The sequence below is a fragment of the Quercus robur genome, chromosome 8 (genome assembly GCF_932294415.1).
Source record: "Quercus robur chromosome 8, dhQueRobu3.1, whole genome shotgun sequence".
NCBI lineage: Eukaryota > Viridiplantae > Streptophyta > Magnoliopsida > Fagales > Fagaceae > Quercus > Quercus robur.
In genome coordinates, this window is record NC_065541.1 from 11,055,495 (window position 1) to 11,070,413 (window position 14,919).

Below are 14,919 nucleotides of genomic sequence, written 5' to 3' on the forward strand. Positions count from 1 at the left end.
GTCACGAATCACGATTTATAAAACATCTTTTATGGGATATGATATGCAAATTTAACAACAAACCATACCAACTATCTCCTTATAAAATCATAGGATGTTTGTTAAACCATTAAACTAGGTTAACCTCAATTTGTGAGTGGCCCGCTTCATGAGGTAGACTCACAAGATACCGCTTCCTATTTCAAAGGTTGGACTCTTTTTAATTAGTCTCTTATGGTCACTTTGAATAAAGGGAGAGGGAGAGGGAGAGGGAGGAAAACTAAAGTAGAACTGGCTGAAAATTAACAAACTGACTATTAATCTATTAGTTATTGTAATTAGCTCCTTCTACTACTAGTAGACTTATAATATAAGGAAAAAAAGCATCTATGTGAAAGTGGTTAGGGAAGTTTCTTGCGAACAAATAATGTTCCACTAGAATTATTCTTTATTGGAAAATAATCAATAAAGAATTAGAAGACAGCCCTGTAATGCGTTCTATCATGAGTACCCAATACTGATTTGAATGGTTATTTTCTTCCATTAATTTTTTTAGATACAGTAGAATTTTACTCTATGGTGGTATTCGCTCTATGATAATTGTTCTTTATTATCAGGTCAAGACACTAATCGATTTTTAATATAAGCATTGAATACCGTATTTCTTATTCGACGACAAAAAAGTTTACTAATTGAGCTAACTAGAACCGACTTCCTCCATTAAGTTCATTTGCGTATAACACGAACATAAAAATCTTAAACATGTGAACTGCACAACAAGGGTATATTATCAATTTGTTTAAATTTTCTTTTGTAACTATAACCGGAGGAAACCATGCAAAAAAACACTTTCTTGTGTTAGTTTGGAAGAGCTTATTTGTATTGGTTTATTTGATTTTAAAAATAAATCTTGTAAAAGAATAACCATTTAAGTCACTTCCTTCAAAGCGAATCGCCACTAATCCTAACCATAAGAAGATTTTTTGTATTGCTTTTTAATGTTGAAACCCTCTAAAAAGGGCACAATAATTAGAAGGTAACATCTTACAAATATAGGGACTGTCTTAATTGGTGAGCTTAAATAGCTACTAGCTGCTTCATATTCACTGGAAATGTGTACTGCAAAGAACCATCAAATACATGATCCATAGAGATGCGATTAGCTGCCTCTGTAGGATGGACTAGATCAAAGAATACGTGGTCGCTTCTGTTGGAGCAATAGGCTGCAATTAGCAGGCAAAAAATTTCAGCATTAAGGGTCCCCAGCCCGCAACAAACAGCCTTAATTTCTACAAATCCTGCAACCAAATATGAAGGGTCTTCAATCATTCTTTCTTTCCTTTTTTCTATATAATGAAAAATTGAAAGGAAAATAAACTAAAGGTAGAAAAATAAAGCAGAAATTATGAAAAGGACATAGAATTTCGGAAAACCTAGTGCCTACTTAACAAAGTGTCAATTTTGGACTTTCTTTAAGTGAGTTTTACATCCATTTTCATGTTGGAAAATTGCCTCAAATTCTATTTGTAACTTGGAAAGTCAATTAGGTTTCTTAGTTGAAGAAGGAAAAATTAATATGGGTTTCCTTGTTATAGAAGGAAATACTATTCCTTGGTGTGAAAGGAAGTTTATTTCTTATTAAAGAGGTAATGTATTCCTAGTCTAAGAGGAAATAGACTCCTTGTTAAAGAGGTAATGCATTCCTAGTCTAAGAAGGAATAACAAAAGAGTCTTATAAATAGACAATACTACAAAGAATTTAATGGCTTTATTGGCCCAAGGGTCCTCCCTATGGGGAGAGGGAAAATAAAGCGTGAAACTAAGAGAGGGAGAGAAAAAAAAAAGATTTTCACTTGGGAGTAACGCAAGAAGGAGGAGAGCGACAACAAGGATTGCCGCAAAAGAGACAAGAGAAAGAGCAGCCAAGAGGGAGCTGCTTAGAGAGTAAGAAGACAGCCAAGAGAGAGCTATGCGTGGAGAAGAAAATAAAAAGGAGAGAGCAAAGTGTTGCCGCCTTTGAAAGAGATAATTAGTGTGTGTGTGTGTGAGAGAGAGCAAAAAAAAACAAGAGAAATTTTTCTTTAATCATGAGACATACGCAATAATTATTGTAATTGATTTAATAATAATGAAATTATTTGGAGTTTGTCTTGTGGTTTTTTTCCTTTCAAAGAGAGAGGGTTTTCCATGTAAATTTTGTATTCTTATGTGTGATTATTATTTTGGATTGCTAATATTGTTGATAATATTATTTGGGACCCAACATTTCAAGCTATAGAAGGGACTAATTTGGCAAAATGAGTTGGCTTTTAATGAGTTGATCCAAGTTGAGAGAACAATAAGAGAAAGAGAAATATCTAAAATAATATTAGTAGAAGTAATATAAATAGGCATGTTAAGTAAGGAAGTAGTATAAATTATGAATTTGTAGATTATGAAACTCTGATTATTATGTTAAGGATCTATAGTTGACTCCAAAATTATAGGAGTAAGGCTTGATTATTATTGTAATTGTCTTTATAATTTATATTTTGTGCTCTCTAATTTATAAAAAGAAAATAATCAGTTGTACCATAAGCAGCTGGTCTCTGAATGAGGTCAAGAAAGACTTTATAAGAGTCAGAGAAGGAGTAGTATATCTCTTTAAGTTCCGACTTCAATTCCTGCAACATTGACATAAGGCCTTCATTGTACTTAACAGACCAGTAATTCATTTCTTCGCGGCATTCTTCATTTTTTTTTCTCCCTCCTCCTTGCTGGGCAGCATCCAAGTACCCCAGTTCCAAGAATCACAAATTTATGTGCATGAAAACTGTATAAGCGCTGCAAAATAGTTTTTATAAAGAAATGGTCAGCAAAGACTTAAGTTGAATTACATTATATACTGGTGAAGTACAAATTTGTCAGTTAGAGACAGCAGATGGAACAGAACTTCATGCCCGGCTGATAGTGTCCTCAAAGTGGTCATCAGTGTGGTGCCTGCCATAAAGTCTCCGATGCCAAAGTCAATAAGAAGAATAATGCAATATCACAGAGCAAGAAATATATCTGAAGAAAAAATATTCCAGTACCTCTTGTTGGTGATGTGAGAGCCTTATATATAGGTTCCCTTGGATTCTGACCGTTGTGGTTAATAATGGGATGTTAATGCCCTTCTTGATAACGCCTCCTGCTTAATATGGGGGTCTTAATGTGCTTTCAACGGTCTGCATAGCTGTTGTTGTAACCGTTTAAGGTGTTATTGGTGGCATTGAATGAGCCTGATTCCTTCGTCAGTGACGGAGGCACTTCTTTCAGTTCGTCCATGGGGGTGATTTCGTCTATAATGTTATGTTCGTCTGTAGTTGATTTCGTCAATCCCATCATATACTATTTACAAACATTTGGCTCATTAAAAAGGAAGTCTCAGCTGGTTTATCAATGATTGAACTGAGCTTAAGGTCTAGTTTTAAGGTTCATTTTCTATATGAGTAATTGAGCAAATCCTTACCATAGCTTAGCACAGTTTGATGAGGCACACAAATAGCTTCAATATTTACCTCTGAACAAATTTTATATAATGTAATATCCAGTAAATTTATGTTATTTTCACAATCTAGAATTACATGATGTTGTCTTGGAGTCAAAGTGGCCCTCTAATGTTTATCTCATATATGTTCAAGGCAAGTTATAAGAACTTTGTAACCTTTAATTTTTATTTCAGTGATATATAGGACCATTGAATCCACGGATTGGTGTGGGGTGGTCATGTTTTGGAGATCTGATGACCTGAAGTAGCCAATGATGTCGTTGCTTCCAATCACAATGACAAAAATTGATTTTGATAAATGATTTTCTGCACCAGAGGATCCTAGCTGTTTGTACAGGTCTTCATGCACGATTGAGAAGTAGTCTATTTGTTGGGTCAAATGTATTGACTGGAACTACACGAGTGAATATGAAAGAAAACAATTTCTCAGCTAAACATTCTTTGAGAAATCATAGCAAGTTAGTAACTAATTGGCTTATAATAAAAATAGCTAATTGGCTTATAATAAGAAAACAATTTGTCAGCTAAACATATTTTTCAATTTATATTAATGCTAAATGTTGTACAAGAAATAGTATTTGACACTCTCCAGTAGGATGGCAATAGGGTGGGGCAGGGCGAAGGATGGGGTCTTTGTTTCTGCCCCACATGGTTTTGTCTTGCCCTATCTTTGTCCCGCTCTGCATAACGGGAAAATTTTTCTTATCCCATCCCCACCCCTTAGAGCATCCGTAGCAGCTGTTGTAAATATTATGCCATTTTACCACATCAAAAGCCTACTTTATTATTTTACCACATCATTTTACAATATCTCATTTATCAAATGTTCTATATTTTTACCACTTCATTTAAATATTATTTTTTAATTCTTTTTAATTCTTATTTTTCCTTTCTTTATTATTTGTTCTAACGGTAACATTTTCCATTTTCTTTCAAATCTCAACGGTAACATTTCAAACAATACTCTTAATTTTTTTTTTTTTAGAAACTGGCCAGCCTGCCTGGGCTTCAAACAATACTCTTAATTCTTTTTTTTCTTTTTTTATATATATATATTTTAGAAACTAGCCAGCCTGGGCTTTATTGAAAGAACCTCAATGGACATCAAATGAAACTAGAGGCGCAATGTCAGCTGGGATGTAATCCAGCCACACCTGCTGCCCTGTACAAAGTTTGGCCTATTGTGAGCATCAGCCACAGTATTACATGCATGGCAAAATTTTGAAAACTGAAAATACTCTTAATTTAACTCAAATACTTAGAACTTGTCATATCCAATAACTCAAATAACTCATATCCAATAACATTTTAACTCAAATACTTAGAACCTATCATATCCAATAACTCAAATAACTCATATCTAATAACATTAACTCACACAAAAAACTTACACAAATAACTCATATCCAATAACATTAACTCACACAAAACCCATTGAATTAAACATAGTTGAGCTTGCCACTTCCTTGATGACAAATAGTACTTAAATTTAACACAACAAAACAATTGGCTAATACTAAACTTAACATAACAAAACAACATAGCCAATGAGTTTTAATGGTAGCTTCATAAAAACAAAATGAAACAAATAAACCAAATCAAAAGTTTTAATGGCAACTCCATAAAGAAAAGGAGACAAATAAACAAAACCAAAAGTTTTCATGACTCTCCTTGTAATTGCCATAAATGTTCAACGAGATTCATTTGGAGTTGAGAATGAACTTCTCGATCCCTAATGCATTGATGAACTTGAATGAATTCCGTAAATTCATTTGTTGGCTCACGTGACATTGGTGTACATGAAATCTTATCAATTTGTTCATAATCTAAGTCCACTGCTTCAGCTTCATCTCGCTCATCTTCAATAATCATGTTATGAATAATTATGCATGCTTTCATAATGTCTTGTAGTGTTTCATGATAGAAAAACCGTGCAAGTCCACGTACAATAGCAAATCGTGCTTGAAGCACTCCAAATGCACGCTCTACATCCTTCCTATATGCCTCCTGAGCTTTTGCAAATAATTTTCTTTTTGCTCCTAGTGGCCTTGGGATTGTCTTCACAAATGTTGACCATTGTAGATATATGTCATCGGCAAGATAGTATCCCATTGTGTAATCATCACCATTAATTGAGTAATGAGCTGTAGGAGCACGTCCTTGTGCAAGCTCAGAAAATACATGAGACCGCTCCAACATGTTAATATCATTGTTTGACCCAGGTAACCCAAAAAAATGAGTGTCATATCCAAAGATCATATGAAGCCACTACTTCCAAAATAATACTTGGCTCACGAATATGACTACAATACATCCCTTTCCATGCAGTTGGACAATTTTTCCATTTCCAATGCATGCAATCAATACTTCCCAACATGCCTGGAAATCCACGGTTTTGGTCATGGGCTAACAATCTAGCGATGTCTTCATTGTTTGGTGACCTCAAGTATTCCTCTGAAAAAATAGCAACCACTGTTGCAACAAATTTTTTCAAACTAGTTATTGCAGTGGTTTCTGCTATTCTCACATATTCATCCATAAAATTAGCCGCTACTCCATAAGCAAGCATCCTAAGTGCAGCGGCCATCTTTTGAAGGGGAGATAGACCAAGCTTTTTGGCAGCATTTCTTTTTTGGGTAAAGTAAGGTTCATGAGCTTCTACCCTAGATAAGATTCGGAGAAAAAGAGAACGTCTCATTCGAAATCTCCTTCGAAATAAGTTGGGAGGATATACAGGTTCTTCGGCAAAGTAGTCATCATAAAGCCTTCTATGACCTGCCAAATGATTACGTTCGATATACTGACGATGCTTACGTTGTGGTGTCGAACCCGTGAGAAGTTTTATAATTATCTCATCTTCATCTGAGTCATCATCAAGCAATTTAGGAAAAAAAGAACGACCCATGGAGATAAACTATAAGAAAACATTAGAAAGCAATTATCAATATAGATGCCATTATCATAATATGAAATGAAATCAATAACTTTAAAAGAAGGTTTGATTGCAATATCTTATAAAAGAAGGATAAGCACATAACATTTTCAATGGACAGGAAGTGTACTGCATGGACAGTAATCAGTTGGCTATCTCTAAAGGATAAGATAATCAATATCTCCTACAAACAAATTATGTGGTTAGAGCTCTTGGTTTGGTAATTAGCTACCTTGTATTGTTGGTTGTTTTATATAATGAAAGATTCTACCACTAGAAAAGAAAGAAAAAAGAATCTACACATCATCATCGATCATAAGTCATCACATGTGTCACTACTTGAACTATCTTTTACTTCTTTATAAATATTGGGAGAAGAATTGACATTTAACTTTTAATTTTGATAATTTTTTTCTCCCAATTCATGCCATTCATATACATATTCATTAAGCTCTCTCTTTCTCTCTCTCTCTCTCTCTCTCTCTCTCTCTCTCTATATATATATATATATATATAGAGAGAGAGAGAGAGAGAGAGAGAGAGAGAGAGAGAGAGAGAGAGAGAGAGAGAGATAGAAACAAAAACAAAAAGATTAAGCAGTCCTACTTTTTGTGAATTAGAGAAAAATTATAATAATTTGGACCGAAAAAGAAGACAACAAAAATAGGGGAGAAAAAGGTTTTATTCAAATGTTGATCATATTTTTGGTATTGGAGGAGAGGAATGTTTATAAATAAAGAGTAGGAAAAAAAAAAAAGGAATTCATACAGACACTGTGAAACAATTCCAGCTTAAAGCCAATAGGCTATGAATATGAGTACATGGAGACAATTCAAAGAGCTCAAGCTTATGTAAACACAAACTCTATTGTCCAACCACTAATTCCAATCATTTCATTTACAAGTAAGCAGATGATTCAGAGAATGCATACATGTGACATTGTGTCCTAACATGTGAATAGAACTAGTTGATCATGTAATAAAAAAACTATACCAAGTAATTTGTCAACACCCACCACCAATTTGTGTAAAATCTATTTTCTTTTGACAGTAATCATCAAGGAGAAAATCTCTTATGTATGGCAAGTTAATCCACCACCACAGCACTGCTATTACATAATTTTTTTTCTCTCACATTAGTAATATAAATGATCAAACCAACATTCAATACAGGACACTTCAGATGCATCAAGGAAAAAGTCTTAGTAAACATGTCATAACACATGCAGTCTAGGAATAGCACAAGGAAGAAATTAAATGCAAAACATAAAACACTATTCAAAGTAAATAGATTTTAAGAAAAAGGGGTCAGAGAGAAATCCTTTCTTATGACATCTACAAGCCTTAAAGCTTTCATAGTTTGATGGTATTGACATCATCCTCACTGCCTATACAACTTACCAATTGAGAATCAAAAAACCATAAACTAATAATAATAAGTAAATAGCAGAAATTCCATGGCAGATACTCAAACCATAACAAAATGGAATTAGGCACACCTGTTACAGAAAAAAAAAATAAATTCTTTGCCAAGATATGCCAACCTACACAAATGGGGTAGAACAACCAAATAGCAGTATCTAACTACACAACCAAGATTGACTACCCATATACGCTGTAAGGAAAAATTCCCAGCAACAAACAAACCAAAATACAAGATAATGCAAAGCTAAACAACCATATATCCACTTGGCAAATAGCAGGAAGAAAAATCTGCAAAAGCTGGAGAGTTGTACAGGTTTTTTTGTAATATAAATTCAAACATAGAATACATGACATTTTACATAAGCTAAAATGTTAGGATTACTTACATGACAGTGGCCTACTAGAATCTACAACAAAATCACATAATAAAAGAGTCAAGACCTTTTGCTAAGATCACATAATACATATCAAGGCCTAAAGTCAGCTACACCCAAAAAATGCCACAAAATACATATCACGACCTAGAATTAGTTACTACCAAAATAAGGTTGGAACAAGACATCACCAACATCATCAACCCAACGAATGACTTGATCTTTGTTTTGCAAGGATTTCCTTTTTGAGTCCATCATAAAAAGCTTTTTGGTCTTCGTTCATGCCACTTGTGTCTAGCATCATAATTCTTTCATTCTCTTTCAACTCTTGCAAGCGAACCTTTTCCGCTTTGATACGTACTCTCTCTTTTTCGGCTACACAACCTTCTTCAAGAACTTTCATTTTCTTTTTCAAATATTCCGTTGCAATATCTTTCCCATCATCTTTTCTCTTTCGATTAGCCTTTTCAGCTTTTCTACCTATTGGCCTCTCGAAATCCATAATGCCATCAGCCCCCACTCCTTGATCTATTAAATCTGGAGTTTGAGGCATTTCTTTTCTTGAATCTCCCCTAGGCATAGTAGATGCCCACTTTGGATAATCCTTCAAGATTAGCCAACAATGTTCAAATTGAAAAACGAAACCGTGAATTTCTTTAAACAATTCCTTTGCTTTCTCAATCTAAAAAAAATTAAATAAATATAACATAATTAGTTTCTTCAAACAATTCATTTGTGTTGTAAACCTAAAAAAATTAAAGACCATTGCAAAATTTATACCTTGTCATGAGCCGTGGTTCCACTTTCATTCTTTGTTTCAATTTTAGCTAAGGACCCAACAAATTTAATTGTTTCCCTATTAATTGTTCCCCATCGGGTTGTTAGGGATGCAACACTACGTGTAGAATCAGTCTTGTGGTCCATAAAGTATTTCGCAACTTTACCATAAAATGTTGTTTTATTTTGCTCATTACCATACACAGGATCGACATTGGTATTGAGCCATGTTGCTACAAGCAGCTTATCTTCCTCAGCACTGAAGTTGACACCACGTGCTTGTTTTTTCTTAGAAGTGGCAACTTCATCATTCAGTGGAGAATTAGGGATGGCAATGGGACGGGGCGGGGCCGAAGGATGGGGTCTTCGTCCCCGCCCCGTATGATTTTGTCTTGCCCCATCCCCGCCCCGCCCCGCATCACGGGGAATACTTTCTCACCCCATCCCCGCCCTTTAGGGCCCTACGAAGCCCCGCCCCACCTCGTAAAACTCTACTTTTTGTTAATTTGCCCTACAACTAGTACAATTTTTTTAATGAAACCTATTTCATTAATAAAAATATACTTGAAATTACAACTAAATTTATCCCATCAAATCAAATCAATTTTTAGAAAAAATTGAATAATATATCCAAGTGTTTAACAAGACAATCATTAAAAAAAATAAATAAATAAAAATCTCATAGTATAACACAACAAAATAAAGGCAGAGAATCACATTGGATAGAATAAAATATGCTAATATTAATATGTTTATTTAAATAGTAGTGTTTTAGGGTATGAAAATTTTATAATTATAACTTTTAGTAACGCGGGGCGGGGTGGGGCGGGAACGGGGAGGGGCGGGGCGGGTCTAAAAAGTCTAAACTCATCCCCGCCCCGCCCTGTGGTGCGGGGCTAAAATCTTGCCCCATCCCCACCCCACCACGTTTGCGGGGTGGGGAAAACCCGCGCAGGGCGAAGCGGGGAGGGGTGGGTTAAGCGGGGCGGGGAAAAATTGCCATCCCTATGGAGAATCTTCGACTAACAGGGGACTACTTTCAGATACATCGAAAATTCCATCCTCAAGATTAATATTCCCCCGTACGAGATCAGTGAATGATGAATAATTCCTTGAGTCCATGCTCTAAATAGATATGGAGACTTCTTGTTCTGGTTTGTTAATTACAACAAAATATATCATTACTAAACTTTGTCAATGTATCTCTCTAGCAAATTTGCCAAACTCAAAATGTGAGCCCTCATCAAACACATGCACATGTGAGAGTCGAGCCCCCACCCCCCCCCCCCCCCCAATACGTGAGGCATGGATTCACACAGACACTTGTGAATCCACGCCTCACTCTTTAAGGAAGGTGATCATTATGACTGCCTATGTGACTAAGTCACCACATGGGTTAATATCATATTTTACTTTGACGAAGGCAAAAGCATCATTTTTAATGTTGAATTATTTTCATTAAGTTGGTTGACTATCTCAAAAAATACTTTTGCCTAATATTAACATGAAGTAATTCCCACAGCATATAATAAGAAATTCTTGTTTTGACTTGTCCTGGCCGGAGCAACAGAGAAGACTGTCGAATAGAGTAATTCCCACAGCCTAATATTTTCATTTGTTTTGTTTTGTTTTTAAGAATAAGTAGACTATATTAAGGTTAAAGACAAGAGCAACAGAGAAGATTATCAGATAGATTAATTTAGGCAGAACAAATTCATAACACAGCAAACAACACATATGAACAGAATATAGAGAGAATCAAAACTAGACATTGAAATACCGAGAGAATCACAGAGAAGACGGAGAACTTACCTGTACGGTGAATCGATGAAATAGTATCGCCCAAATAGTATCGCGCAAACTATTCCTGTCGTGATTCTCGTGCACAAATTTCACCAGGGCCTCTTTCACGAAACCGGAAGTCCACTCACAAAGTTCTTGCGCCAAGAATTGATTCAAAGAGCCTACTCTCTGATGAGACGAAAGGCTTGGTCAGTTCACCGGGATATAGAACAAAGAGGAGAGACCCACAACCCAAAGGCCTACGCCCACGCCGATCACAATTGGAAAATAAAACCAGACCCACAATTGGAAATCACAACCAAAACAAAGACAAATAAACCAGATCGACGCCGATAGAACAGAGAGGACAGAGCGAACAAAAGGGAAAAAGAACAGAGAGGAGAGACCCACAACCCAAAGGCCTACGCCCACGCCGATCACAATCGAAAAATAAAACCAGACCCACAATCGGAAATCACAACCAAAACGGAGACAAATAAACCAGACCGACGTCGATAGAACAGAGAGGACAGAGCGAACAAAAGGGAAAAAAAAAACATAGAGGAGAGACCCACAACCTAAAGGCCTACGCCCACGCCCACGCCGATCACAATCGGAAAATAAAACCAGACCCACAATCGGAAATCACAACCAAAACGGAAACAAATAAACCAGACCGACGCCGATAGAACAGAGAGGACAAAGCGAACACAAGGGGAAAAAAAAACTTGTGAAGGATATAGATCAGTGATGGTAGAAACGAAATTGATGGTGGCTCATATTCATGAACGGGAAGACAATAGAGCAACGAGGAAGAGGGAAGAAGAAAAAGAATGGGAGAGTGGAGATCGAGATGGAGGCAGTGAGCTGAAGGAGAAATGAAAGAGATATGAGGGTTGAAAGAGAAATAAAAAATTAATAAACCAATATACCACAGCGTACCGTACAGTTGTATATTTGTGATTTTACTGTTGCAAAAAATTTAACATTTACAATATCTGATAAATGGGCTTAAACTGGGTTTGGTGTGGGATATGTGCCAAATATTTAGCATTTGGCACATATCCCACATCTACTGTGGGTGCTCTTAGAGCCCTAAGAAGCCCCATTTCATCCTGTAAAACTATACTTTTTGTTAATTTACCCCCACAACTATTACAAATTTTTTTTAATAAAACTTGTTTCATTAGTAAAAATATATTTGAAATTACAACTAAATTTATCCCATCAAATCAAACTAATTTTATGCAAAAAATGAATAATATTATTCAAGTGTTTAACGTAACAATATCACAATAAAAATAAAAATCTCATAATATAACAAATAACTAAATAGAAGCAAAGAGTCACGTTGGATAGAATAAAATAAGCTAATATTGACATGTTTGTTTAAATAATAGGGTTTTATAGTATGGAAAATTTATAATTATAACTTTTATCAATGCGGGCAGAGTGGGTTTAAAAAGTTATCCATCCCCGTCCCACCACCTTTATGGGGTGGGAAAAACCCACATAGGGCGAAACTGGAAGGAGCAGGTCAAATAGAGCAGGCCGTACAAAAACTGGTTCTATAGTCGCATATTTTTCGAGCAGTTTTGAAAACCACCACTATAGAAGACCTAATATAGTGATTTTAGAAACAGCCATAATAAGTTGACTTATTTTGGCAATTTAAAGCCTGACACTTTTTAAACTACTGCTATATATATATCCTACGGTGGTGCTTTAAGAAATTGGTAGAGCTAGTATGACGTTTTTCAACCGCAGTTCTCCCTGCACTCTCGGGTCTCCAATCTCCGTACCAAGAAATTTGGATTTAATAAAAAATGGTACACAAAAAGAAAAAAAAATAAAATAAGGAGTATTGGAGACACAAAACATAGCATTAATTAGTGAAAGTTTTTAGTATTTCACTTACCAAGTATGGGTCGGTGCCATCCAAAATTCTGACAAATTTCACTTACCAAGTATAGATAGAAAAAATTTGACAAATTTTTTCAGACTTATTGATGTGGCAGGTTGTAGTAGTAAGTAAAAGAGTGGTGTTAGTGGTAGACTTAGATGAGAACTAATAAAAGTTTGCTAACTCAACTCTTATTATTATTCTTATTTTTTTTAGAAGTGCAACATTCACAATATTTTTTTACAAAAAATCCTAGGTTTTAAGTTGCTTTTTATTTTCTACTTGACAATATCACTATAATTATTTTTTTGTCATCAATAACAAGTTGTAACAACCTACTACTTAGCATTAGTTGTAAAAGTATTGTGAAAAATATTTTGAACATTGCATTTTTTTCTCTTTTTTATTTGTTTTTCATCTGGGAAAAAATATTATTTTATTTATTGATTATAAATAACTCTATTAGTTAAAATTTGGGGGCCTATTTTTTACTTGGGGCCTTAGACGATTGCATCTTTTGCTCACCCATTCAGCCGACCCTGGTGGTGAACTTGGCAAGCCTACTTTCTCAGCTGCCCAATGCTCCATTCATTTCAAATAGAAATTTATGTTAAAAAAACAAACACCACATTATTACTTTCCACTCTTCCAACTAAGCCTGTCCACGGGTCGGTCTGGGTCGGGTTTGTGCCTAACCCGGAACTGACTCGATTACTTCGGGTCTACCATTTCTAGACCCACCGCCGACCGGTAAAAGGGGTCGGTTCGGATGGTCGGACCTCGCCGGAGACCGGTCGATTCTCGGTTGGCGTTGAAATTTGCAAAACTACATCGGATTCTGCTGAAATCCACCAAATCTGTACTAAATCGGGTCGGATATGCTGAGATCTGGCCGGATTTCGATGAGATCTTGCTGGATCTTGACGAGATCTGGCCAAATCTCAACGAGATCTGGCCAAATCTCAACGAGATCTCGCCGGATCTCGTCTGGCCAAATCTCAACAAGATCTCGCCGGATCTTGTAGATATCAGGCCATTTCTCGACGGATCAGACTAAAACCACCGACGAAACGCTCCCATCGACGGAAAACGATGACTTTTTCTGGTGATAATATGGTCGGGTTGGTTTTTTCAGTTTTTCACGATCAGACCCGTCAACCGACCCGCCGGTCTCAGGTTCTAGGAGCGACGACCCACCGCCGACCCATCATCGGCATCAGGTCGGCCGGGTTGGCTGAGTGGGTCGATTGGCGGGTTGGTTTGGACACCCCTACTTCCAACACGTGAAGATACAGTGTACAATATGAATATTATGTGGAATAATTAGAAAATTAAATTAATTTTTTTCGCAAATACACATTAATTCGTAATGCATGCGATGAATGAATAAATTTAACATAATATTCACAAAAACACAACATTAAAAGGTGAACTTTACTGCGGATTTTTTTTTTTTTTTTTGGGTGTATTGTATATTTATGTATCATATGGTAAATTAATACTTGATATATATAAAAGGTATATTTGTTACAAACTTAGACTATATTCAACTAATAATTTTTTGGTCATCTCTTATATATACATAAAATTTAACAAAATTAATGTCAAGAATCTCGTAGTTCAATTGACACGTCTTGTTATTTTTAATGAAGATATCCATGGTTTAAATCTTCATCTCGCATTGTAACTATCGAGTCATAAAAAATATTATTAAAAAAAAATTGGATATAATTTTCTCCTGAAAGTCTAAAACCGTAAATTGTGTATTGGCCTTTAATGATTCTTTTTATCCTCCTTTATTTTTTAATCTTAAAATTTCACTCTTTTCTTCTCATCATCAAATTAGTTCTAATTTTAGTTCTTTTCAGCTCAGTTCAGCCTACTTTAGTCTAAATCAGTCATAGTGCTAGTAACCAACCTTTTACATTTGAACGATTCTATAGTTTCTCTGCCGCTAAGTAAGTGAGTACCCTCTCCTTCACTTTGGCAGTAGAATTTGCTATCCCTTCCATTCGAAGGAGAGTTTTTGTTTCTCTTGGGATAACAAGTTTATCTCAGGAGCTAGTTGGGTTTCTTTTTGTGGGGTATAGGGAAACACTTTTCTTTCAATTCTCACGCACTCTAGCGAGACATGGAGTAACTTCTCCCTCTCAGAAAGGGAGAAAAAAGGCTTTGTCTTGAACAAGGATCAACGATCAAGTGAATTTATTATTGCTACG

The 14,919-nt window shown here is 35.6% G+C and overlaps 1 protein-coding gene, 1 non-coding gene and 1 pseudogene across 2 annotated transcripts; all 3 read right to left on the reverse strand.

Moving 5' to 3' along the window:
- Positions 1 to 1,056: 1,056 nt before the first annotated feature.
- LOC126695847 (GDSL esterase/lipase At5g55050-like) lies at positions 1,057 to 4,434 on the reverse strand (annotated as a pseudogene).
- A 733-nt stretch (positions 4,435 to 5,167) lies between these two features.
- On the reverse strand, positions 5,168 to 9,162 carry LOC126695849 (uncharacterized). The gene is made up of 4 exons (XM_050392650.1): positions 9,019 to 9,162; positions 8,600 to 8,842; positions 5,890 to 6,422; positions 5,168 to 5,675 (listed from the first exon to the last, which is right to left on the reverse strand). Exons 1-4 carry the CDS (start codon positions 9,160 to 9,162, stop codon positions 5,168 to 5,170), a joined length of 1,428 nt encoding a protein of 475 aa, XP_050248607.1.
- LOC126697964 (small nucleolar RNA snoR116) lies at positions 7,744 to 7,829 on the reverse strand. Its single transcript, XR_007646336.1, has one exon. It is a non-coding gene; the product is annotated as a small nucleolar RNA snoR116 (small nucleolar RNA).
- Positions 9,163 to 14,919: the final 5,757 nt, after the last annotated feature.

Bases quoted from the DNA above. Each gene is read 5' to 3' on its own strand.
- LOC126695849 (XM_050392650.1), bottom strand. From the start codon at position 9,162: ATGGACCACAAGACTGATTCTACACGTAGTGTTGCATCCCTAACAACC. The intron at 6,423-8,599 runs GTACGTATCAAA...GTTTTCTTATAG, and splicing joins GTGTAGCCGAAAAAGAGAGA to TTTATCTCCATGGGTCGTTC. The intron at 5,676-5,889 runs AGGCATGTTGGG...ATTTTCTGAGCT, and splicing joins GACCAAAACCGTGGATTTCC to TGCACAAGGACGTGCTCCTA.